This window comes from Mandrillus leucophaeus, unplaced genomic scaffold, assembly GCF_000951045.1.
Source record: "Mandrillus leucophaeus isolate KB7577 unplaced genomic scaffold, Mleu.le_1.0 Scaffold296, whole genome shotgun sequence".
Classification (NCBI taxonomy): domain Eukaryota; kingdom Metazoa; phylum Chordata; class Mammalia; order Primates; family Cercopithecidae; genus Mandrillus; species Mandrillus leucophaeus.
In genome coordinates, this window is record NW_012103098.1 from 2,901,230 (window position 1) to 2,926,610 (window position 25,381).

General features: G+C 57.8%; 1 protein-coding gene across 1 annotated transcript in view; it reads right to left on the reverse strand.

The window, feature by feature from the left end:
• The window catches only part of DNAH1 (dynein, axonemal, heavy chain 1), an 86,566-nt gene that overhangs the window by 33,014 nt on the left and 28,171 nt on the right, over nucleotides 1–25,381 (reverse strand). Inside the window, exons 10-37 of the mRNA XM_011986225.1 lie at nucleotides 22,783–22,940; nucleotides 21,723–21,934; nucleotides 20,668–20,966; nucleotides 19,444–19,594; nucleotides 18,342–18,535; nucleotides 18,003–18,228; nucleotides 17,337–17,456; nucleotides 16,858–16,940; nucleotides 15,334–15,475; nucleotides 14,726–14,881; nucleotides 14,132–14,330; nucleotides 13,801–14,054; nucleotides 12,393–12,605; nucleotides 10,664–10,828; nucleotides 9,858–9,979; nucleotides 9,580–9,685; nucleotides 8,845–9,024; nucleotides 8,196–8,336; nucleotides 7,497–7,660; nucleotides 7,152–7,265; nucleotides 6,233–6,421; nucleotides 5,819–5,924; nucleotides 5,080–5,193; nucleotides 4,430–4,579; nucleotides 2,850–2,936; nucleotides 2,555–2,741; nucleotides 1,042–1,133; nucleotides 705–859 (exon numbers count right to left, since the gene is read on the reverse strand). Of these exons, the coding sequence (XP_011841615.1) occupies nucleotides 705–859; nucleotides 1,042–1,133; nucleotides 2,555–2,741; nucleotides 2,850–2,936; nucleotides 4,430–4,579; nucleotides 5,080–5,193; nucleotides 5,819–5,924; nucleotides 6,233–6,421; nucleotides 7,152–7,265; nucleotides 7,497–7,660; nucleotides 8,196–8,336; nucleotides 8,845–9,024; nucleotides 9,580–9,685; nucleotides 9,858–9,979; nucleotides 10,664–10,828; nucleotides 12,393–12,605; nucleotides 13,801–14,054; nucleotides 14,132–14,330; nucleotides 14,726–14,881; nucleotides 15,334–15,475; nucleotides 16,858–16,940; nucleotides 17,337–17,456; nucleotides 18,003–18,228; nucleotides 18,342–18,535; nucleotides 19,444–19,594; nucleotides 20,668–20,966; nucleotides 21,723–21,934; nucleotides 22,783–22,940 (4,479 nt within the window). The remainder of the gene's footprint in view (nucleotides 1–704; nucleotides 860–1,041; nucleotides 1,134–2,554; nucleotides 2,742–2,849; nucleotides 2,937–4,429; nucleotides 4,580–5,079; nucleotides 5,194–5,818; nucleotides 5,925–6,232; nucleotides 6,422–7,151; nucleotides 7,266–7,496; nucleotides 7,661–8,195; nucleotides 8,337–8,844; nucleotides 9,025–9,579; nucleotides 9,686–9,857; nucleotides 9,980–10,663; nucleotides 10,829–12,392; nucleotides 12,606–13,800; nucleotides 14,055–14,131; nucleotides 14,331–14,725; nucleotides 14,882–15,333; nucleotides 15,476–16,857; nucleotides 16,941–17,336; nucleotides 17,457–18,002; nucleotides 18,229–18,341; nucleotides 18,536–19,443; nucleotides 19,595–20,667; nucleotides 20,967–21,722; nucleotides 21,935–22,782; nucleotides 22,941–25,381) is intronic.

A 25,381-nucleotide genomic window follows, 5' to 3' on the forward strand; every position in this document is an offset into this window, starting at 1 on the left:
AAAAAAAAAAAAAGTTTCATTGAATAATTTTTTTTTTTAACAGGGGACCTTTTTCTGGTCTGACCCCCAGCCCCCCCACCTACCTACATAAGAAACTGGAGTGGATATGGGGGAGAATCTTCATCAGAAATGGGGGAAGCAGTACAGGTTCATGTTGTGGAAGGTGGGCGACTGTCCCTTCCCAGTGACCATCCCCTACAGGGCTCCCAGAACACTGGAGCCAAGCAGACACCCCCAGCAGAGAACTGGAGACTCTTGTCTGGAGAAACAGAATAGCCTTAGAGAAAGGCCCCTCAGGTTCTGATGTCTCAGCAGTCTCCATCCAGCTGCCCTTCTCCCATCTCAGTGCACTTCCCCTAAAATGCACACCCCGGCCTGGGAGCGGGGGCCCAGAGAGGGCTCACCAGCTTCTCTCATGTCATAACAATGGCCAGATACTGCAGAGGCACTGAGCGTGTTAAGTCATTCTTGCCTTACCATAAGCATGGTGCCATTATTGTCCCCCACTTTACAGACGAGGGAACCATGGCCTGGGGGGTGAGGAGAATCACTCAGCAAGGAAGTAGAATGGAGAATAGAATCCCAGATGCTGGACTGCAGAACCTGGCCTTCCACTGGGCTAATGGAGGGAGGGGTGTCTGCGGCCAACAGCCTCCAGAGGTCTGGGAGCAGGGCATCACTGGTGGGACTTGGGGGTCACTCACCACTCGTGGGTGAGGAGGTCAAACTCCCCGTACAGCTGGCCCATCGTGATGGACTTGGGGTTGAGCACGTAGTAGTTGACAGCCTCGTACATGCCACCACTGATGGATGGCTGCCCTTTCAGTGACGTCATGGCAGCTGCCAGGACTCTGTAACACTGGGAGACGGACCGCCTGAGAGTGAGGCTCCCAGAGAGCAGGGCTGGAGTGGGCTGGGGACCACGGGGCGGGGAGGGGTATTCTATGCCAAGGGGCACAAATGGAGGCCAACCCCTGTTGAAGCCGCACCCCCTGCAGGCCCACTGTCTGGACACTGGCTGCCAAGCTTGGCTCTGCTTACAGTACTCTTGCCGGAGCCTGTGGGCCCGACGAGCATGAGGCCGTGTCGCACCACCGTGGTCTCGTAGAGCTGGATGCACTTGGTCAGGAAGCCTGGGGGACATGGCATGGGGCCCAAGGGTCAGAGCATGGGCTTGGGTCCTGGCCACACCACTAGCTTGTGTGACCTTGGGTGAGTCACTGCACTCCCTGAGCCCCAATTTCCTCATCTATAAAATGAGGACGGTGGTAGCACCTACATCATAGGCAAGGGCAGGTGAAGCCTAAGCACAGAACTTGGCACAGAGTAGAAACTCTGTAAATGCCAGCCATTCTTTCCACTGTGACCACCATTCCTTCACAGCCATTGGTCAGGTGGTCAGCCTTCACCAGCTTGCTCAGTGTCAGCTGTCACAGGCCCCAACTTCAGCCCTGGCCTGCTGAGAGCACCACCTCAATTAAGTGCTGACTCCTATGAGCAAACTTCTTAGAGACAAGATCCTAGGGTCAGTCAGGAGCTATAGAGACAGCTGCCAGCAGGCAGAGACCAGGTCCACGGGGTAGGGAATAAATGCCTCCCTTTGGCCCAAGAAGGGTGGTCTCTGCCAAAGGGATAGGGCCCAATTAGCCAGGGATGGCGAAGGTGACCTAAGGCTGTGAGGGAGAGAAGAGTTTGAGGCTTCATTCAACAAGCCTGCTGGGGTCGGGGGTGCAGGAGGTGACCAGAGGAGGAAGCATTAGAGCCGCATGTGGAATTGAAGCACAATGGAAGGCACCTGGGAGAGGCCTTGCAGGGCTGAGCAGGAGCACATCAACTGCCCGGGGCCCCAAGGAGGGCCCTGAGTGGCCAGGGTGACCGGCCATGGCTTCCCAGAGGAGCTCCCCCTGCAGCCCCACCAAAGGACCTGCTGGAGGGGGTGGCCGGTTAGGGATGAACTGAGACCCTCATCCTACTATGAGGAGTGAAGGTTTGGGATGAGAGGGAGTCTATTTGAGGGCAGTGTGTCCCACAGCCCTCCCAGACACGTGGTGGCCTTTGCAACAAGTCAGTGAAGGAAGGACCCAAATGTTCTTTTTTAGCGCGATGACGCCAGGGGTGTCACTCAACAAGGAACATGGGCAAGTCCCGCTAGTGGGGTGGAGCCAAGAGGCCTCTGGAAGAGGTGAGTAGTGGCTGTGGTGAAGTGGCCTGGGGTGCAAAGAACATGGCCTTGAAGCTCCAGTCACACCCCAGTGAGGTCCAGGCCCTGATGAAGCAAGGCCCAAGAGAAGCCTGGGGCTCTCAGCCCACACGGGAAGGAGGGCCCGGGAAGGGGACAATGCCTGCTTCCCCACCACCAGGAAGGTTTTGGTGGAGACTGGGCCAGGACATCTGCCCTACCCCTGGATTGCTCGGCTGAGAGCCTGGGCCTGCAGCACACTTGGCCAGGTGTGAGGGCCCCAGGGGCTGGACTGTCCTGTCTCTGTCTCCCTGACCTGGACTCCAAGGTGGCCAGGGCCAGCCCTTCAACCAACACTCAGGGCCCAAGGCTCACCCTCCACGTCCTTGAGGTTGCTATTCCTGCAGGCCTCGCGGATGGCCTCGTCCAGGATGCCATAGTCCGTGTCCTCCTCCTTGATGGTGGGAAACAGGTCGGACACGATCCCAGAGAAGAGCTTGAGGTCCTCCTGCAGGAACTTGGGTACATTCACGTCACGGATGGCCCGGAGGCAGATCAGCTCCTGCAGCAGGTGCCAGCCGAGCCTTCAGGGCGGTGGGCCAGCTGCCCTCCAGCTGCCCAGGAGCCCTCCCAGAGTTCCACTCCTGGAGCACTGCTGGGTGGAGCTCACCTCATTCATGCTGGGGTTTTCTCGCTTGAGGTTCCCAGCAGCCGAGATCACAGTCTTCACGGCTCTCATCCCGAAGTCATAGTGATCCTGTCACCATACAGAAGGAGGCATGGGATGGGTGAGCACTGTCCCTCTCCGAGGCTTCTGCCTGGAACACTCTGCCTCCCACCTGGCAGCTGGCCAATTCTCATCACCAGCTCACAGCACTTCCCTTGCAGGCCTGCTGGGACCACCTACATGCTCAGCCTGGGCAGATGCCCCTTCTTTGGGCTCCCCAGACACCCTGTACTTTACTGTCCCGATAGCCCCCTCCTTTATCTGATACCCATCCTGCATCCTTTGATCACTGTCCCAGCACATGGCCAGGGGCAGGAAGGCACTCTAGCTGTGCTGGAAAAGCGAATGAAGGAGTTTCCCATCTGTGCAACAATCAACTTGGCCTTGATGGCCCTTGAGCTTCCTTCTAACATTCTCCCATAACATCTCTCCAGACCCATCTTTTTGGCCACACCACAGTGGTTTTTTCCCTAGCCTGTTTCTCTTCATTACACAGTAAGTGTGTTGGAAATAGTTAAATTAATCATTCTGCCCCATGGTGCCCAACCAAGAGGGCTCCATATAGACCCAATCCATAGACTAGCATATGTTCCAGAAATCTTGGACTTGGAGCCGCATGAAGAGGCTGGGCTTGACTTTGGGTCATTTCTACTTGGGAAGGGTTGAGTGCATTTCCAAAACCATGTGGGATAGTTGCTCTGATTGGGGGTGCGGAGCATTTTGGAAAGAAGGGTGTGTGGGAGCGCCGGCACCTAGGAGTGCACCGTGATGAACTGCCGCTGCTTTTCCTGGTAACAGGCTGCATCTTTTCTAGCTCATAGATTTTGGTGGACTGCATCTGGCCAAAGATAATACTGATTACCCCTGACCACAGTCATTGGTGTTCATGGATGAACAGATGACCCAGAGAAGGCCCATTAGGGTGACACCAGGGATATTTTTCTGAAATCATGATGGAAAACAAAGTTGCTAGCATGTCAGCCCAGAGGTGGGACTCGTCTCTGCTGCTGCAAAGTGGGGGCCTGCCTGGGAACCAAGCTGAACAGGAAAGCTCATCCACCAGCACTGGTGCCTGGGCTGCCCCATCTGTCCTTAGAATCTGGGCTCAGCACACTGAGTGGAAGGATGGTGGTGCTGGGAGGCTCGGAGGGCCTGGTGTCCTGTTCTGGTCCCCACGAGGCCCAAGTGCACTTGCTTCCCAGCCTGGGGTTCTGAAGCTCTTGGTGCCCTAATGATCGAGGCTCTTGCACCTGAACTAGCCAGATGGGCGTCTGTTCCTGGCTCCTGCTCCAGCGCTGCTGTGTACTGCATGAGCCTGGCCAGACCTTTAGCTACCTAGGACCTCAATGTCCTCAACTGACAAATGGGCATGTAACTCCTATCTCCAAGGATTGCTGGGAGGAGCCCACAAGGTAATGCCTGTAAAGCACCGGGCATAGAACCTGGCCCTCAGCAGGTGCCCTGGAGGCTGGGAGCAGGCAGAAGTTCTCAGACCCTGGAACCCCATCAGGGCAGGACCGCACCTGGGAGCTGAGCTGCTCAGAAGACAGCTTGAAGGTGGTTGTGATCTTCTTAGCCAGCACACTGGCCTCATTAAAGCCAAAGGAATAGAGGGAGATCTCAGCGATCATGGCGTAATCTGGAACCATCATGGCCACGGGTCGGAAGAGCGCCTGGGGCACACGGTGCACATGTGAATAGCAGACAGAGCTCACTCCCAGAGCACCCTCAGCTTCACCCGGCCCTCCTCCCCAACACGCTGGGACTCTCTGCTGCACCAAGCCTGCCACAGCTGAGGCCTCCACTCCCCTGAGGCTGGCAGCTCTGCCATTAGAGTGGATCCTTTGTGTTGATCCAAACCTGCCCCCACATGACTCCCAGGAGATGCCCCTCTTGGCTCCTGTTTTCCTATTTCTCCTGAAGGCCCAGGGTGAACCGGTCTCATAAGATTCCCCCTCCACACCACATCCCTAGGCAGCCTGACTTCTCCCATGAGAAGCACCCTGAGAATAAGTTTGAGGCCCTGAGGCCTCCCCTCCATGGCTAGGGGACTGCCACAGGGAATCACAGTCCCTGGAGTCCAAGCAATTGTGTCCTTGCATAAGTGACTTAGCCTCTCTGAACTCAGGCCAGAGCTCTGGTGCTTCCTGGGCCACTCTGGGCCTGCACTTGCCTTCAGATTGTCAGGCAGCTCCGTGCGGCCAGCGTAGCCTGGGTTCATGGTGATAAACACCGCGCAGGATGGCACCAGTGGGATCTCCACACCCTCAAACATGAAGCGTTCCACCTGCAGCAGGGAGAGGCTGACCTGCCTGGGACTAGGGTGCCCAGCCTTGTCCCCTCCTCTGAGTGGGCCCCTTGTCCCCTGGTGATGCCCCTGTCCTGGCTGTAGCTGGTAGGCCAGGCCTGGACCCCTGACCATGGGTTGGACCCTCTCTCAGGATCTGGCCTGAAACCTCAGGCCCCAGTGGCTGGCTGCCCATGGCCTCCCAACTCCTGGCTTCAGGCCCTTGGAGGTCTCCACATCTCCTGCTTCCCACTCACTCCACCCTCAATTCTCCAGCCCCAAGCAAGCTCAGCCTGACTAGGGGAGTTGAGGAGGAGGTAACTGCCAACCTCTCAGCTCTTGTCTCCAGAACAAGGTTCCTGGCCGCCCTGCACGTGGCTAGAGAGAGGACTAATGCCTGGGGCTTTCCATAAAGGTCAAGATGTAACGAGGAGGGGACTCCTTCATCCCCCGCAGCCTGGCCTGGGAGCTGCCCACAGACTGGGGTGAGGGTGTGCCCCCTGGGACAAGAGAGGCTGGACCCAGGGCGGACCCTAGCGCCTGGCTTCTCAGTCTGCAATGGGGAGCAGTATGGTGGCACAAGTGTGGCAGATCCAAGGGAGTAGAGCGGCGCCCCCAGGCTCACCCGCTGCTGCTGCGCCTTCTGGATGGTGGTGATCTGCTGCGCCACCACAGAGAGCACCTCAATGTCGATGCGATTGAACTCGTCGAAGCAGGCCCAGGCCCCGGCACTGAGTGAGGCCAGAACATCGGATGGGGCACATGTGTTCAGAGCCCAACCTGGGCACCTCCCTCTGAGGGCCCCCTCCAACTCCACTCAGGAGGAAGCCCTCAGGGACAATCTCCATCAGCTCAGTCTTCAACCCACTGCCACTCCCCACCCCACTGCCCCCGGGACCAAGCCCTGATGCCTATTAACCCCTTCTGTCCCCTCCACCATCCTTTGAGGCCCCTCTCAGGCAATGTCCTCACCTAGCCCTCCCCAAGGAGAGTTTGGCTGTTCTACCCCATCCTGTGCCACCCTCAGGCCCAGCCTCACCTGGCCAGCCCCTTAAAGAACTTGCCCATGGCCATGAAGTCAAGCTGGTCAGAGCAGTTGAACACAACAGTCTGTATGGCCAAGGCCTTGCCCAGGTCTTTGGTGGTCTCAGTTTTGCCTGTGCCAGCCGGGCCAGCTGGGGCACCCCCAAACTTGAGGTGCAGGGCCCCGGTCAGTGTCAGGTAGCACCTGCAGGAGAGCAAGGAGGTGGGCTCGGGCTGCACATAGCCTAGACACTCCCCCTTTCCTTGAAATTTCCTGTGGGCTGGGGCCTCTAGCCCCGTTCCCCTCTGGGAGGCCTGGGTGTGCCCAGCCCGGCTCCGGGGTCAGGACTGGAGCCTGTGGACACCTGCCCAGCGTGTTCCTTGTCCCACTTCACTGCCCTGCCCAACTTTGCCCAGGGACCCCTGGGGATGGCCAACATGTGGCCACACTTGACTTCCCTCACTCAAAACACAGCTTGAAAATCCAGCTGGTGCTAGACACAGGCAGCAAGATGACGTGACTGACTGAGGTAGGAGAGAACTATTAGAAAAGGGCTCACCCATGATGTCTATCAGCTCAGTTCCTCTGGCACATTAAAGGAGGAATTGACGGATAAAAACAGGAAAGTGCATACCCATTAGATGCTCACTGAGTGCCACACGTGTGCTGAGAGCTCTACATGTATCAGCTCATGAAGTTCTCATTACCACCCTGAGGAGGCCTCAGAGGAAACTCAGGCACAGAGGGGTCAAGTCACCTGCCTGAAGTCATTCTGCTTGTGACGGGCAGAACTGAGATCTGAGCCCAAAGCCCTTGGTCTTAACCCTGCTCTGCTCTGATGGACTAGATCACCCCAGAGTGGCCATGGTCCCTGGACTCCTGGGCCAGAGAGAACTGGAGGGAGGGTGGGAAGGAGCAAGAAGGGAACGCTCACCTGTCGGTGAGGGGCGTGATCACCAGCCTCCCACTGTTGCCCAGGTACTCGTAGCCATAGATGAACTCAGCATTCACAGCACGGATATATAGGTCATTATTTGTCCAGTAGTACCTGGTGGTGCAGGGAGATGGGGGCCTGGCTATGGGGCTGTGGGCCACTGGGCAGGATATATAGTCAAGGAGAGAGAGTTCTTTTTGGGACTGAGGGCATCAAGGCACACATGCCCAGCTTGTCCCAGAGCCTCGAGGACAGGGACCAGCTTATTGCTAACTGACTTTCCTCTTTTCCCCTGCCCCTTCCTGGCAGCTGCTCTGGCCCTGGGGGCGCCCCCCACATCCTCACCTCAGCTGTGAGATCCACTCGAAGTCATTCACGCTGACCACGTTCTCCTGGATTAGCTTGCTCACCACATCCTTGGCGTGGACCTCAATGACGATTAGTGCTGACAGCACTGCCCGCTGCATACGGGACAGCTTCCCTCGCACCAGGGCCACCAGATCACTGAGCTGCAGGAGTGGGGGGCACTGTCAAAATCTGGGTACCACGAGGAGGCTCACCCTCCCCTTTCATAGAGGGTGGGCTTCCACCACGAACGGTCCCTCTATCCCGGGGGGCTCTGATGGTCTGAGTTAGGAGGGAAGCAGGGACCAGGCTGGGGGAGGAAGGAAGTAGAATGGAGGCACATGCCTGGTGTCTGCCTCCCTGCAGCATGTGGTGCTGTCTGAGCCCTCAATGCCGGGAGGGGGAGCCTGGCAAGGTGCTGGAGCACAGGGCAAGGGGTACCTGCGGTACTGTGCAGGAGGGACCAGGCGCATGGCTCCCTCACTGACCCTTGGGGAGGCGGCATCGCCTCAGGCCCATCCTTCCTGTGGGTGGCTGGTTGTAAGACACTTCAAGGGTGTCTGACCTCTCCTTTAGACCCAACCCTGGGCCTCTTCCAGGCTCAATATAGGAAAAAGCTCCTGGACTGGACTGGGACTGGGCCCTCCTGTGCCATGTTGGGGGTGGAGGGGGACAGACAGGGGTCCTCTTGACTCCAACCTGCTGGCAGAGCTGGGGGAACAGCCGGCTTCTGAGGTCGCCGGCCTCCAGAGCCTCTGCCACCTCCATGGTCCAGTAGGTCTGGCACCCAGCGATGGTCACCTGGCCAGGCCAGTTCAGAACCCACTGGGTCCTGAGCATCTGGGAAGACAACATGGGCAGGCTGACCTGGACAGCTGCAGCCCCAATCCCGTTCTCTCTTCTTCCTCTGAATGTTGTCTATGCGCTGGCCTTTCAGACTTGACTCCAGTTGTTGATGCCACCAGTCCCTCTAGAGCAGGGAAGCCCTTATGCTCTGGGCTTCTCGGGGTGGCAGAGATATCTCTGAACTGACTCTGCAGGCTGGGGAGTCACCTAGAGCCCAGCTGCAGGTCACGGTCATAGGGCTGAGAGAAAGACTACAGGAGAGGGCCCAGCCTGGAGCCTGGCACCCAGTGAGTGCTGGGAACGGAATAGCCGTCCCGATGATCATTAGGAGTGAGTCTCACTTTATGGAGTGTGTACAGAAAGGAAAGACTTCAGAGTCCCTCCTGAGCCCCCAGGGCCCTCATGGCTGCAGCCTGAGGACGAGGCTGGCTGGAGCAGGAGAGCACTGAGAGGAAACAGAGGGGCGCAGGGCGGAAGACTGTATGGGCTGAGGGAGGCTCACCGTGGGGTAGGCCCTGATGGCCCTCTCAATGATGTCGTGCACACTGGCCTTCATGCTGCGCTCTACCTCCTGCAGCCAGTCCTCCACGTTGCTAGAGGGGTAGATGGAGAAGGACAACTGCACCTCCTCCCCCTCGGCCGAGTACATGTGCGTGATCTCCAGGTCCTCCTGGAACAGCAGCTGCGAGCAGTCGGGGAGCAGGAGTGGGGTCACCTCTGGTATGCCCAGATGCCCTGGCCACCACAGCCCCAGCGCTGAGCCTGCCCGGTGCCCTCCACCTCAGGAAGAGAGCCCTGACTTCGCGTCCCCCTAAGAGTCTATCTTGGCTGGGCCTTCCCAGGCTGGATGGCCTGCCTTCTCCCCAGCAGTGTTCAGGCCCCAGCCCAGGCCTGGCATGAAGCAGGTTTTGGGGAAGGAGGCTGACTGCCCTGCATGTCCCCAGCCTCCCAAATAGATAAGGGAAGACAAAGCAGGTCACAGGCCTCTGGCCTCATGGGTTTTGCAGTGTGCTGGGGAGACAGGGAGCCCCTGGTGAGTTGGAAATCCAGGGCTCCCAGCCCTGAACTGGAGATTCTGCAGTTGACCTTCCTCCCACAGGCCCCGGGGGTGTCTCCAAAGACCAGGAATGTCATTTGCCACGTTTCCTGCTAAAAGGGCTCATCACAAAAGGAGAGAGGTTCTCCCTGGGAAGATGCCCCATGCTCCTGGCCCTGAGCCCCGGGCCCTGCTGCCCACCCGGGCGATGTTCTCGAAGCACTTGCGCAGGTGTGGCTGGACGGCCGTGGGGTCCTTTGTCTGCGACAAGATCTCTAGTAGTTCATCATCTGACAGGAAGTAGAATCTGCCAGGGGAACAGGGGTGAGGAATCGGGTCGTGCAGGCTCCCTGGGCCCCAGCTGCCCCAGCTGCCCCAGCACTACGGACATCCCCGCACCCTAGCCTGAGCAGGGCCCTGGACGCCTCAGCCTCATGGGCAGGCAGTGGTGGAGTGGGCATGGGCCAAGTGGCGCCCACCTGGGGAAGGCACTCCGCTTGGTCTCCAGATACTCGCTGAGGCCCTTCTGCACCAGGTCCAGAATCTTGTTGCAGTCCCGCAGGCTGTCCAGCATCCTCAGGTCGGAACACACATTGATCACCTGCAGGACCCAGGCCATGCACAGAAACGGGCGGTGAGCATGGTCCAGGTAGCAAGGCAGGCTCGTCCCAGAGCACTCTCACCAGCCAGAGCCCCTCAGCAGGGACTGGGGAGGAAGATGCAGAAAAATTCTGCCTGAGCCAGTGGCTGCATCCATCAGCCCCACAGGAAAAATTCTATGGTCAAACAAGTTAGAGTTAAACAAAGCTAAAGAGTTTGCTTTGCTGCAGGACTTGTCAGGGCTTCTTAAATGCTAATATGGGCCGGGCATGGTGGCTTACGCCTGTAATCCCAGCGCTTTGGGAGGCTGAGGTGGGTGGATTACCTGAGGTCAGGAGTTCGAGACCAGCCTGACCAACATGGTGAAACCCCGACTCTACTAAAAAAAAAAAAGAAAAAAATCAGCTGGGCGTGGTGGCACATGCCTGTAGTCCCAGCTACTCGGGAGGCTGAGGCAGGAGAATGGCGTGAACCCGGGAGGCGGAGCTTGCAGTGATCCGAGATTGTGCCACTGCACTCCAGCCTGGATGACAGAGCGAGACTCTGTCTAAAAAAAAAAAAAAAGACCAAATCCTCAGTAAGCCAGCTACCAGCTTTTTCTGTGTAGGGAGGGAAGAGACTAGGAAGCTACGTGACCAGGGCCCCTGGGCATCCCAGCTGCCCCTCCCACCCCCGTTGAGCTTGCCTCCCGGTTCTCATAGGCATTCTTCATGATCTTCTTCCAGATCCGCTCCATGGTCTGGTAGCGCTTGCTCTCCACAGGCAGCTGCCGGTTGATGTCCTCAGAGCTAAAGATGGGCTCCAGGTAGAGCCAGGACCGCTGACAGTTCAGCCACTCCTCCAGAACCTCCTGGGGAGGGGAGGGGCAGGGAGGGGTGTGATATGGACTGTCAGGGTCCAAGCTGGGGTTTGTCCCCATGACTGAGACATTTCACCCCGCCAGCATGTTGGGCAGAGCACTGGACACCAGAGCCAGTGTCTACAGGGAGATTTCTAGATGGTGCTGTCATCTGTGATACTCCAGGGAACAAAGAGGATACAGGGATGCCTGCCCTCCAGAGAAGCCCCACATCCCCACAGGACACCCAAGCCTCCAAAGGAGCTGGGGGAGCTGCTCTTCCGAAGGAAGGAACACACCCACGCCAGCAAAGCCTGCAGTGATAGGAAAGACTTGGAGCCTGGGAGACAAACCAGCCTCCTTCCTGGAAGGACTTCTGGGTCCATGACCCCAGGATTCTCTGAGATCCAATGGGTCTTGAGTGTAAGAGTCCTAAAATACTCTCTGAAACATGAGTCCAAGGGTGAGACATCTTCAAAATGAGCCATTTCCCCCTTCTGCCTCCAAAATCCCAATCAGGATGTATCTCTTGTCTTCTTGCATCAGCGCAAACTCACACACTCATCCATTTCTTCCTCATGGGATGGGGGTCACAGTCAGCAGTGTCAGCACTGTGCCAGGCCCTGGTGGGCACTAGGGGAAATAGAAGGGAACGTGCCCTGGTCCCTTCCCTCGAGGGGCCCACAGCCCACTAGGGAGCCAGTTCTGCCTCTGAATCATGGACCCAGCATGTGTAGTGGACTCCGTAAGAGGCACTGACAATGGCCTTGGTGGGAACCCCTTGAAGGAGGGTGAGGGAGATTTGGCAAGGCTGCTTGGTGCTGGGCCTTGGAGGAGATGGAAGGCGGGCATCGAACTCCAGGTCGAGTGGACAGCGTGAGCAGAGGGAGACCTGGGACAGTGCTGACCAGCTCAGGCCTCTCTGGGTGGTCCAGGCACACAGAGGAGCCCTCCTCACTTGCTTCTGGCCTTCACTGGAGGTCTCTGAACAGCTCCCAGGGAGGCCGGGGGAAAGGGATATCACAGTCACACCTGCAGGCTGGCCCTGGGACTGCCCTCCAGGGCTCTGTGGGCAGCCCTTGCCTCTGGCCTTGAGAGCCCAAGACAAGCACAGTCCCTGGTGGCCCAGTCCCCTCAACCAAGGTAGCTCCAAATGAGACGAGAATGGAAGCTCAGGACAGGGTTGGAAAGGGTACTGAGGTGCTCTGGGGCCTTGTGATATCTGGCCCAGAAAGTGTCAGTACTGGTGATCCTGGTTGTACCAAGCTCAGGCAGCCCTGGGGAGGCCGGCTGGCAGTTCTCAGGCCCATCCTCAGCCACATTTTGGGACCGAAATACTGCCCCTACACACCCTTATCTGCCTCATTCAGTAGCTGAACCTCATGGATGGAGAGCCCATCCTAGTTGCCCCCCTCTGAATGCACTGGGGCGGGGTCTGCCAGAGCGCCAGGGCTGTGTGAATAGGGGCAAGGCACTGCGACGCTTTGAACCCCACCCGGAGACCATCAGTGACACCTGTGGGCCGGGCTCTCTGAATTGGGGGAGCAATAAGGGAAGGACTGGGGGGAGGGCCGACCTGGGTCAGCTTCAGTTTGTTCTCCCAGGAGTTGATGCGCTGCTCAAAGGGCTTCTTGTAGGGTGAAAATGACATGCTCTGGGTCATGACGATGTGGTCGTCCAGCAGCTGCGAGGCCTCGTCCGGGCTCTTCAGGATGTAGGTGTCTGTCGCCTTGTAGGGCAGTACATTGAACAGGATGGTTGACCACTCCTTCTCCATCTTGTCCAGTGCCTGGGGTGGGGGACAAGCCAGGCTGAGTCCCGGGAGGAGCTGGTCCTGATGCTGTCTGACCAGCCCTGCCCAGGGAAGCAGCAGACAGTACCTGGCCATGACCTCCACATGGCCCCTCTGGCAAATACTCTCGGCTTGTTTGGCAACAAGTCCCATGTGAGCCCTTGTCTGAATTCAGGGCCAATTCACTCTTTTTTTTTTTTTTTTTTCTGAGGTGGAGTCTCGCTCTGTCACCTAGGCTGGAGCGCAGTGGCACAATCTTGGTTCACAGCAACCTTTGCCTCCCAGATTCAAGCAATTCTCCTGCCTCAGCCTCCCAAGTAGCTGGGATTACAGGCGTGCGCCACCATGCCCAGATAGTTTTTGGGTTTTTATTAGAGACGGAGTTTCACTATGTTAGCCAGGCTGGTCTCGAACTCCTGACCTCAAGTGATCCACCGCCTTGGCCTCCCAAAGTGCTGGGATTATAGGCATGAGCCACTGTGTTCAGCCCATTTCACTCTTACACATGTACTGCATGTGGTTGTACATACATGTTGGGAGGCAGCCAAGATTAGCAGGAGTGTGGGCGCTGGTCTCACCTCCAGCATTTACTGTGTCACCCTGGCCAGTTGCTGAACTTTTCTGAGCCTTAATTGATGTATGTTTGTTTTGTTTTGTTTTGTTTTGAGACAGGGTCTCAGTCTGTCTCCCTAGCTGGAGTGCAGTGGCATAATCACTGCTCACTGCAGCCTTGGCCTCCCAAGAAGCTGAGACCACAAGTATGTGCCACCATGCCTGACTAATATCTTAATTTTCTGTAGAGATGGGGGCCTCCCTATGTGCCAGGCTGGTCTCAAACTCCTGGGCTCAAGTGATCCTTCCTCCTCAGCCTCCCAAAGTGTTGGGATTTACAGGCATGTGTCACTGCACCCGGCCTGACTCAATCTGTTAAATTGAGGCTAATGCTATCAGCTCCTTCCCGGGGCTCTTGAAAGGAGTAACTGAAGAATAATAGCAATGGTGGACACTGTCAAGAACTCTATGTGCATTATTAACTCACTTAATAGAATGCATCTCAATCCCTGGGCCTCATGGCCCCAGGGATGGGGCTTATTACTGTCATCCTCCCAAGTGGCTGTGGTTGCCAGAGCAGGAGGCCAGGCTGTCTGGCAGGGCCTGGCTGGGGTGGTTGGGCCCAGTGGTGGCTGCCCACCTGCTCGATGGCGTACTCCTTGCCAGCCACCTCGGCCACCTTGCTGATGCTCTCGATATGGTCCTGCAGGTTCATCTCGAGGCAGCGAGCAAAGGTCAGGTTGGCCTTGGGCCTGACGTTGATGTTGATCTGGTTGGACAGTGTCTCCCAGTGCCGGTTCCGCATGCCAGGGTTGCGAAGTCCCTGGATCAGTGGGATGTATGGTTTGAACTCCTCGATGCGGGCCCGGATGTCCAAGGCCACTTCCTGGCAGGCTGCCGGGTAGGACAGAAAGGCATGAGAGGCAGGCGGCAGAGGCAGGGAGGAGGAGATAGCCGGCTTGTCTCCCTACCTGGCATGTCCTTGAACTGCTTCACGCACTTGTGCATGGTCTTGAAGGCTTCAACCACATTCTTCTCCAGCTGCTCGGCATCAATGGCAGAGAGGGGGTCATTCATCCAGCTCTCCGACCAGCGCAGCCAGTCAGAGGCTGTGGTCCAAAGGTCCAGATAGGGCTGGAACTCCTTCACCATCCTGGAGAGCTTGTCATACTGCAGGGACAGGAGGGCAGGGATGGGGCTGTCCTGGGACACTCCCCAGTCTCTCTCCATGCTGCCCCTTCTTGGGCCAGGTCCTCTCCCTCTCCCTTACTCCTGGCTGCTGTCCCTGACCCTGCTGCCACACACCTGGGCCTGGTCTCCCTTCTTCTCTTCCCACCCGAGATCTGGGCTCTGAGCTGTTGCACCAGGCCTGGGCTGACCCTCAGGCCCCCTGCCTGGTACCAGGGGCCTCCTCAACCTGAGGGCCAGGGTTGGGCTATCTCCACTCTGCAGCCTGCTGGGTCCTGCCCCCAAATGCCAGAGCCCTGCCCCCTGGCAGCTGCATCTACATGAGATGCTTCCTCAAGCCTGGGGGGATGGGGGAAGGGTGCCTGCAGGAGGCCTACATTGGTGATGGGCAAGCCGAAGATGCGCTCGCGGTTGTTGTAGAGCATGGCCAGCTGCTGGCAGTCCTTCAGCTGCTTCTTAACGCGCCGCACCTCGTTGGCGATCTCGTGTGCTCGCGAAATCTCCACGTGGATGGAAAAGCCAGCTACCACCAGCTGCAGGCCAAGGAGCAATGAATGGGTCAGATGCCCCTGCAGCCCTACTTGTGTCCACGCCTTCCCATGCAAACCCAGGGAACCAGAGGTCCCAGGACATCCACTCCTCTCAGTTCTAAGGAGGTTGTTCTCCTGGAGTGAGCAGGTTCCTCACAGAAAGGCCAGGGGAGACCCAGTGCCCTGGCACTGTGCCCACTGCCCAGTGGGCTGCCAAGGACACAACAGAAGAGCTGAGAGCTTTACTACTCTGAATCTTTCTGGAGCTTGCTGCCTAGGCATCTCTTTGGCCTTTGGGTTCATTCTTTCAGCCATTTATTCATTCATCCACCTGCTCGCCCATCACATGTTGACTCAGCACCTCCTGAATGCAAGAAGTGAGGCCAGGCCCTGGAGAACTGTGTGTGCGTGTGGTGGGGGGTGTGTCCAGCACCAAGCCTGCAGCTGCGCCCCACCTGCAGCCCTTCCAGCTTCTCTTGGAAGTTGTTCTGATCCATGATCTGGATTTTGCGGAACTTCTCCTCATCCTCCACATGCTGCTGCTGCACCATCTCTATCTGCCCAAGGATCTTAGAAGGCCAGTTGCTGGCAATCCATCTGGCCGGGATGGGGGTGGGGATTGGGAGAAATATCACAGCTGAAGTGGTGGAGTGGCAAGGCCAGGCAGGGGCATCCCACCAGGCACCCAGGCAGCCAGAGAGAAGGGGGATCAGGGGAAATCCAGGCAGCTGTGGAGGCCCCTTGGGGCCAGACAGCTGGGAAGTGCAGGTGAGCTGGGAGGCACTACTGCCACCATCAGGGAGGCTGCCCTGCCCACTGGGAGCTGCAGTCTGCATCCAGTGAGATGCAGACCCAAGGTGCCCAGTGCAGTGATGGGGACCAAGGGGAAGTGAGAGGAGTGAGGCTGAGTTCCCCTCTTAAGCCTCAAGGGCCAGAGGGGCCTTTCCTCAGAGGAGGCAAAGCCACAGTTTCTAGCCAGGGCCCTCAGGCCAGCTGCCTTCAGGTCAGACCAACTCCCTTTGCCCAGCTGACATAGGGGATCTGTGGGATGTGGGGATTCCATCTGCAGCCGGCCTAGGGATGCTGACCCTGGGGGAGATCCCCCTGAGCATCCGGGTCCCCTGTCTGCCAGTGTCTCCCTCTCCTGGGCAGGGCCCTGACGGTCCTGACTCCCCCAACACCTGTGAGGCAGCAATGGGTGTGGGGTCTCTGGCGGCCTCAGTATGGCTTGGTTGGAAAAGGGCACCTAAGGCTGTTTCCCACAAGGCTTTTGACTTGGGTGGGGACAAATGCCCCTCTCCAGGGACTGCCCACCAGGCTGAGCTTTGCCTCTCTCGGTGCTCCCAAGAACCCCAAAGGGCACCAGCCACAAACAGGAAACCCTAGGTCCACAGTAAAATACGTGTGTCAGGCTGGGCGCGGTGGCTCACGCCTGTAATCCTAGCAGTTTGGGAGGGCAAGGCAGGCAGATCACCTGAGGTCAGGAATTCAAGACCGGCCTGGCCAACGTGATGAAACCCCGTCTCTACTGAAAATACAAAAATTAGCCGGGCTTGGTGGTGGGCACCTGTAATCCCAGCTACTCAGGAGGCTGAGGCAGGGAGAATCACTTGAACCCGGGAGGCAGAGGTCACAATGAGCTGAGATCGTGCCACTGCACTCCAGCCTGCGTGACAGAGCAAAACCCTGTCTCAAAAAATAAACAAGCAAAATGTGTGCCAGGCCACTGACAGGACAGAGACAGGGTTGGGGAGCCACTGAGGCCAAGAGGCCCAAATGAATTCCCTCTGCCCCACTGGCCACCTGGCCCTGGCTGCTCTCGGCCCATGTGTGGAGCCCTGGCCTCTGGAATCTCAGTGGGGCGTTTCTGGGGAGACTGTACAGACTGTGGCAGCCGGGGCCTTTGGGAGCCTCTGCAGCTCAGCAGCTCCCCTCACGTTCCAACCCGCACCTGGCATGGGGGTCAAGCTCCCACTCACTTGTCATTGAAGTCATCTGAGCTGAGGTTGTAGAGGAATTCATCCATGACCTGGTAGTCATCCATGACCTTCACAATCCGCTCCTGCACAGACAGGTGGTAATGAGACTGCACGTGTGCCAGGGAGGGGTGGGTAATCGGAACCTGGCTCCCCAGAGAGACGGGTGCTAGAGAGGGGCTGCTCTCTTTCTGATCGGGAGGCCTGGGCCGGGAGAGGAGGCCCAGGGTGCAAGGGCAGCATCAGGCTCAGGGTTCCAACAGCCATGGCCACCACACCTCCAGCTTCCATCCCCCGACCCCCAGACAGCAGAGCTCTGAAGCCCCGGCTCACAACCCCCTAAACCCCATCTGTCCTCTGTCCAACTACCTCACCCTCAGCCTCCTGGGTCCTGACCTCCCAGTCCGTGCCTGACCCAGCCCTCGGACTCTTAACACCAGCCCTGTGCCTCCCTGGCCCCAGTGCCCGTGTGCCTGTCTCACCTCCAGGCCCACCAGCCTCTCCGGGATGCCCTTCATCCACTCTCGCAGCTCAGCCAACTCCTCAATGCTGTTGGGTTTCTCATAGATCTTGCGGCTGATGCTGCGGAACTCATCGCAGATCTGGCAGTGGGAGGAGGCGCTGGGGAGGGCAGTGTGCTGCTCCCTTGCCTTCCCTCGCCTGCTCCTCCTCCCCGGTCTCCCGCATCTCCCAACAGGTAACTGTCCCCTCCCCCAAACGTTTTCCAAGAGGGGTGCTGTTGGTGGGCTCCCTGGGTTGCTGAGGACTGTCAGTGGGGCAAGGGCGTGACTCGGCACACCTCACCCTCTCAGCCTCCTCCAGCCGTATCAACACACACAGGGCTTCTGAGGCCTGTGCTCGAATCCCCTAGCTCCATGAAACAAGTCCGTCAAGGGCTTGTTTCCTTCGTGAGGCTTCCCAGGCCTCTACAAATCTGGGGAAGGAGGTGGAAATCCCCATTTCCTAGGACCTCCCATATGGGACAACTCCCCGCAGACAGGCAGGGATGGGGCAGGGTGATTTCCAGCTCCTTCCCTTGGCCTGGGCGTCCGCAGACACCCCAGACCCTGCCTGGGGACATACTGCCGTGTATGTGAGGGTCCGTGTGTGCTGCTGTGGTCACTGAGGCGGGGCAGGTGGGCACTTACGCTGTCCACTTCCTTGTGCAGGTTCTTGGCAAGGATGTCCAGCATGGAAGTGGCCAGGGCCTTGCGCTTCTTGGACAGGCTCTGCTTGACGTTGTCAGTGTTGATGTAGAAAGGCCCAATGATGATGCTGCTGGGCAGTGAGCTGTCCAGGATCTCCTTCTCCTGCAAGTGGGTGAGCACCACCTCCCGCACCTCCTGGGCCAACAGGCCCTGCGTCTGGTAGGCTCTGAGGACAGCAAGCACACGGGAGGGGGCAGAGGACGGTGAGCAGAGTGGGCAGGGGATACACATGCACAGACACACGGACACGCTCCAGCGCGCATGGGCACACGTACGCACTTGAGGAAGGAGGCAATGTCATTGTTGTTCAGCTCCAGGTATTTTCGGTACTCCTTGGCATAGGCCTGCAGTGGGATCATGGCCTTGGACACAGCACTGGCAATGGTGGCCCGTAGCTCTTCCACCAGTGGCTCATGAAGGCCCACTGACTCCAGCAGGGGGTCACCGCTGATGAAGATGTCCTCCATCACCAGCTGCGGAGGGAAGGCATGGGGCAGGGCAGACCTGGATGAGCCAGGGGGTGAATGGGCAGAGGGGAGATGGGGAGTCCTCCCGAGGAGCAAGCAGGGGCAGGATGTGGCCTGAAGCCTAGTGGGCAGCAGGGTGCCAAACACAGAGAGCAGGGATGCAGGGGGAGGAGGGAGTTTGCTGTGCTGTCTCTTTACAAGGCCAGAAGCCCCTGTGAGGCCTACCAAGGGGCAGCATCTTCCTCTGCCTGGGCATGACTCTGCCTGGGCCTGACTCAGCCCAGGACCAAGGGAAGGTGCAGAAAAGACAACTGGGTGATGAAGGCTCTGACTGACTAGCAAGGGAGACAAGAAGGGCTAGGGTTACAGGGGCTCTTGGGCCTGGAAGTGGGCTGTGTGCAGCTGGGTGTGTGTGCAGTGGCAGTGACTGGTGGGGACTTTGGGCAGAGGGTCTGAATGTGGAAGCCAGCCCGTGTCCACCTCTGGAGATGAAGAGAGAGGCCAAGAGCTGGGTGGGATCAAGAGCATGGGGTCTGCATCAGATCTGGCTGTAGCAGCAGAGGTCCAGCAAGCCCAGGGTTCAGATCGCAGTTCCGACACTTGGCAGCTATGCAAACTTAGGTTAACTATTACACTTCTCCAAGCCTCACCTACAAAATCTGACACTAGCAGCTACACAATCTTAGGCTATTACACTTCTCCAAGCCCCACCTACAGAATGCGAGGGTTAATAGGTCACAGTGCAGCTTGTGATGAGCATTAAATGGGATACTTGAGAGTTACAGGGCTGAGCGTGCTGCCTGCCCGACAGGAGGCCTGTGATACAGTTGAACTGCGGCAGTACCCCGAGCTCAGGGAGCCATCAGCAGCCAGGGCAGCAGGTGCATGGGGCCTGCTCAGGCTGCAGCATGTACCTTCTCCAGCTGGGGCACAGCATGGGTGGCCAGGATGCCCTTGTCAAAGAGGTTCAGCAGAGATGTCTCAAACTGCTCCAGTGGGGTGCTATAGTGCACCCCGGAGCTGTCCAGCACCAGGTCCACAATGAACAGGGGATTCTTCCGGGGCCTGCAGGCAATAGCGGGTTGACTGTGGGCAAAGGCCTAGGAGGCCTGCGTGCAGGGGCGGCCCTCTGTCCTTCTTGCCAGCGCTATGACTCTCAAGCCTCTTCATGCACAATACTTGCCTTCTCCTTCCTCCCAGACACCTCCAGGTTATCAGACAGGAAGACCCAGGCCAACCAAACAGGTTCCTCTGCTCCTAACATGCCCCGAGGTCCACAAGCGCCACAAGAGAGGGAGGCTCCCAACCCCTGTGCTGAGGTTGCCAGGGCCTAGGCATTGTGGCCCCCACACTCTCCCTGGGAGCCCATCTTCCTTGGCTTCGCATCTCCGTTACGAAGCAAGAACCAAGCCTAGATCCCAGCTAGGTCCCTCTGATGGTTTCTAACTGTACTTAGAATAAATCCAGCCCCCAGCTCAGACTTCAGGAGGCCCCGTGAGATCTGGCCTGGTCCCTGCGAGCTCTCCCACTCCATCCTGAGCAGCCCTCCCTCCCCTCACCGATTCCAGCCACACTGGCCAGCCTTTCCTTCCTCAACTGTGCCAGGCTCATCCTCCCCTTGGTGCCTCCGCCCATGCTGATCTCTCCGCCTGTACCTGCCTCCACCTTGCATCACCTCACAACTTGTTTCTTCTTAATATCTCAGGTCTTGGCACAGATGCCTGACCCCCTGGCAAAGGCCCACCCCAGTGTCCACCATGGCCCCTGCCAAAACCGGCAATGACTGTGTGTATTTATTTATCTGCTTGCTGCCTGTCTTTCCCATGAGACCAGGGACTGGGCCTCTCTTGTTCCCCTAGAACCATGCCTGGTTCACGGCAAGTGCTCAAAGAATATTTCTGCACTGAGTAACTCAATGATCGAGTAAATGAAGGTCACCAGAAGCAATGCAAGCCAGGGTTGGTGGGACATTGTCCAGCAGACTGCAGGGAGCTCAGCTCTGGCTCTCCCTAATGCCTGGGACCTGGCACGGATGGGCACCCTGGCCCTGGTCCTCGAGCCTGCTCCATCCCAACCACAGGGGCCTAGCAAGGAACAGTTCTGGTGTCAAGAGGTGCCTCCGCCCAGCTGGGCCCCACCTGTAGGGGCTGTTAATTAAGTCGTCACCCCAGACCATGTCATCGGTGCAGTTAAGTACGCTGCAGCAGGCGTCACTGATGAACTGTGAGAAGCTGGCAAGTGAGTCCTGCACCAGGAAGCGCAGCGTGTCCTGCAGCATGTACTTCACCAGCTCCATCAGCTTGCGCAGCTTGGACATGAGGTACACTTCCCAGTTGGTCTCGTAGAGGTTGTACCAGCCCTTGCTCATGTCACGCAGGCTGCTGCGCATGGCCACCTTCAGCGAGCTGATCCAGCTGTCCTTGAGGAACATCTGCACCTGGAGTGGCCACAGGCATCATCACATGGCCACCCTGGGGACCCACCACCTATAGCTGCACTTAAGGACTCTACCACCAGGGCGCTTGGGGTGGCTCAGGGCTCATCTGACTGCAGAGGGATGTCCCCTACCCCAACTTATTGCCAAACCCTGCCAACCAACAGCCTCATGTGACCCTGGGGGCTCAGGGCTGCTGGGCGGGGAAGGAGGGAAGAAAGGAGGGACGGAGGGAGGACAGGGCAGCAGAAGTGGGACTTTCCCTCCAGGCATGAGAGAGAGACAGAGACCCAGAGAATGAGATGAGAGAAGCAGAGAGACAGAGAACAAGACTAAAATGGGCCGAGAGGGAAAGACACAGAGAATGAGGCAGAGACACAGACAGAGACAGAGTGGAGTGCGGAGGGGGTGCACCCCCACCTCCCTCATACCCTAATCCACAGGTCAACATGGGGGTGCCTGAGGTTCCTGCTCCCCCTTCTAAGACAAGGGATCTGCTTCAGAGGCAACCAGAGTTGGGATGGAAAAGGTTTGGAAAGAAAGCCTGCCCTGGTTTTCCCTTCTCTCCAAGAGAGCCTCCGATAAGGCCTCCAATAAGGTCTAGGAAGAGGCTGAGGCTAGGTTTTCAGAAAAGCAGGGGCTCCCAGCCTCACCACGTGGCCCATTGACCCTAGCCTTCTGCTGCGGCTCAGAACTGTGCCTGCCAGCTCCAAGGGTCTGCCCTGCGCTTGCCCCTCTGTGCCCTTGATGCCCACAAACCTGGGAGAAGGTCTGTGACTGGATCTGCTCAAACTCCTCCAGTCGGCTGTACTTGGAGAGGTTCGAGTGGAACAGGGACATGGTGGTCACCTTGTTGCACTCGGCCCTCACCTTGCTGAGGGCCGTGATGACCTCTGGCCGTGTGAGCAGGGACACGAAAGTGAAGTCCTCCTTCTGCTCCCGGAAGTGGTACTTGGGGACACTCACCAGCCCTGTAGGGGTAGGGGCCAAGGGCCAGGATCAGACCCTACCTGGCCAAACCAGGGGACAGGACAGATTCACAGGGTGCTTGATGGAGGGCTGTGACTCCTGCCTTCTCCCTGAAGAGTGACTGGAGTTCCCAGAGCCCCGCCTTTCCTTAGTTTGCCGGAGTGGCGCTGCAGCTTTTCAGTGAGGTGCCTACTCTGAGATGGGTAAAAGAATTCCTTCCAGGACCCCCTAGTCACAGGCTCCTCTGAGAAGTAGATGAGAACTGAGAACCCTCTCCTCATCCACTCCTGCCCGTGCTGCACACAAGCTCAAGGTCTGTCCACAGCCTGCCCTGGGGCACCAAGGAAGGAAAGGGTGGGTACCAGGACCTCTCGGAATGCCCACTGTCCATACCCCAGCCTGCGTCCTGAGTACATGACAAGTAGGAAGCTAAGTCTAGGAAGGTTGGCAGGTGAGTTGAAAGCAAGGAGGGTTCTCGGGCCCCGGGGTCCTGCTCTGAGACTCAGTCTCCTCTCTTGCTACTGGAGGAAGAAGGACTATCCTCTAGGTCAGATCAGCAGAGCCCCTTCCATCTACTGCTGCAGCATCATTTCCTAGTACACATTCACCTTGCAACTTCTGTGCTATTCCCACTAATATGTTCAAAAACAGCCTTCTTCCCCTTCCCCCCATCCAGAGCCCTCCAGGCAGCAGGGAGAAGTGAGACAAGTGCTGGGGACAGGGGACGTGCAGGGAGTGTCGGGCTGATGATGTCCACAGTGGCAGGGCAGATGATCCTGGAGGGGAAGGTGGGAGGGGGCTCTGGCCAGGTGGATGGCCATGGGGCCCGTCTTGGTCCAGTGACCCTCACCTTGCTCAGGCACCTGCTCCTCCTCCTTCTTGGGGAGGGTCACGTAGGAGAAGGTCTGGGGCTTGGAAGAGACAATGTGGTCAAAGTTGATTTTGTTCATGCTGCGCTCATAGTCCAGGCTCACTTCTCTGGCGAGACTGCTGAGGTGCTCTAGAACCCTGCCCATGGAGATGAGAGATGGGGGAATCAGGGGCTCCACACCCTGTGAACCCCAGCCGGGGGCCAGGCTCTCCTCTGGCATGGACCTGGGGACACGCATTTAGGGCTTCCCTTCTGGATTCATGAGCACATCCCTGCCCGGCCCTGAGCCACTAACATCCAAGTGTGCCTCCCCTGCTTCTTTCATGCCCCTTGTCCCCATTTTCTGTCCCCCATTTTCTGCCCCTGGTCCCCATTTTCTGTCCCCCATTTTCTGCCCCTTGTCCCCATTTTCTGTTGTCAGTCTCTGGGAGCCAAGGCAGGCCCCAAAGCAGTGTGACGGGGTGTAGGAAGTCCTGGGCCTGGAAGCCTCAGAGAACTGCCACTCACTGCCTGCACCTCCCCCGCCCGCTGCCCCATGGCTCAGTGAAAGATGCCTGCCACTGAGCTCCTTTGCTTTCACTGAGCAATCACAGCAGCACCTGGAAGGTGCTGAGAACTCAGGATGTGCAAGACCATGACTGGGCCTGAGGGTAGGTGACCCCTGCACTTCACCCTGAAACTGGGCTCCGAGATCGGAAATCAGCAGACCTGGCGTGAGCATGCACACCATCTACCCCGTCCTCACACAGGCAGACCCCTTGGAGGCCATTTCACTCACTTGCTCGCTCGCTCACTCACTCGCTCACTCACTCCTTAGCACGTGTTGCCTATGCCCCTGTGTTCCGGCACCTGGCTTGCTCAGGCCTTATCTGAGCCAGCCGGCGTCTCCGTCCTTTGTGGACAGCCCTTTCTGTTCCTTGAGTCGGTCTCTTCCATTGATCTCTCCCTCCCTCCCGCCTCTGCCACCCCTGAACAGTCCCATCAGCCCTGGTAATGGCACCACAAGGGAATCTCAGTTTCCTGGAGCCCACACTTGCACCAGAGCTGCGGGATGTTGGAGAACTTCACAGGCAGGGGACTGGTCTCACCTTCAACACACCCTCAACCTGACCTAGAAATCCATTCACTCCCTCGGAACCTGGAAAAGAGTCTTTCTCACCTTCTCTGCCAACTCACAGACATGCCCTCCCTCACTGGGTGAAGTCCATCGAATTTCATCTGGAACTCAGAAGCCATTGGACAGAAATGACCCCATTTCCACACCCCGGAATCTCCCTGCCTTCTGCCAGGGTAGAAAACATGCCCTGCTCACAGGAAGAGCCCAGCAAGCTTCCCTTCATGGGAGCCCCTCTTTTCAGCCACCTCAGTCTCTTTGCCTTCCCTCCCACGCCCTCCCAGGGGTCCCCACACACTCCGGTGTGTCCCACATTAGAAGCCGCCCCTTGACTTCCTTCCCTCCCTTGACTTTATCTCTTTGTGTTTCTTTATGGAAAAACTGGTGTGCTCACTTCTTCCCATCCTCATCTCTCCTCTTGCTGCCCCTGAGACTGCTCCAGGCTCTGCCTCATCTCACTGGACTCTCAGAGACTTGGCACAGTGGCTCCCTCCTACTCTGCTGCACCGCTGTCCTCGTGGAGCTTCTGGGACACCCTTCCCCTGGATCTTCCTCACCTCCCTGACTTCTAAACACTGCCTGTGCCAGGGGTCCTGAGACCTCTCGTCTTCCCCAGCTACACCTCCCACCAGGTGAACTCCTCTAGCCTTGGACTCTGAACACCACCTATTCTATTCAGCCAGAACCCTCACACCTATCTGCAGTTCTCTCCCCTCATTTATCCACCAGCCCACTCAACACTGACGCTGGAAGCCTCACAACATGTCAGAACTAGCATGTCGGAAAGCAAGCTCTTCATTTCTGTCCATGCCCGTCACCTGCTTGCCCCCAACCCCCACTAGCCTCCTCGTCTCTGAACAGCAGTGCACACACCCTGCTAATCAAAGCCCTAGGGAGGGGGTCCCTGGTCTCTTCCCGCTACTGGATGTGCAACACCATGACCGGGCCCGAGGGTGGGTGACCCCTGCACCTGATCCTGAAATTGGGCTTTGAGATTGGAAATCCCTAGATCTGGGGTGAGCTTGCATTTCGTCCATTAGCAGCTCTCATTGGCTCCACCTCTGAGGAAACCTCAAATATATCTCTTTCTCCCCTGCTACTCAGCTACTATTCTGGTTCAAGCCACCGTCATGGTCTCTGGCCCTGATTATGGCATTAGTCTCCTCGTTGATCTCCCTGCTTCCATTCTCGCCCCCTTACAACTCATTCTCCACTGGAGTTGGAAAAAGATATCTTAAATATGTAAATGATCAAGCCACTCCTCTGCTCACCACCACCCATGGCTTGCACAGACTGTCAGCCTGTGGCCGCATCTCTGCCCCTGCATGTGGTCCAGCCTCTCCGACCAACATCTCTCTCTCTGCATCCCAGCCACAGTAACCCTGTCCTGCTCCTCAAGTACCACAAACTTGTCCCTACCTCAGCCTCAGGACTGCTGTTCCTTCTGCCAGAATCCTCTTCTTC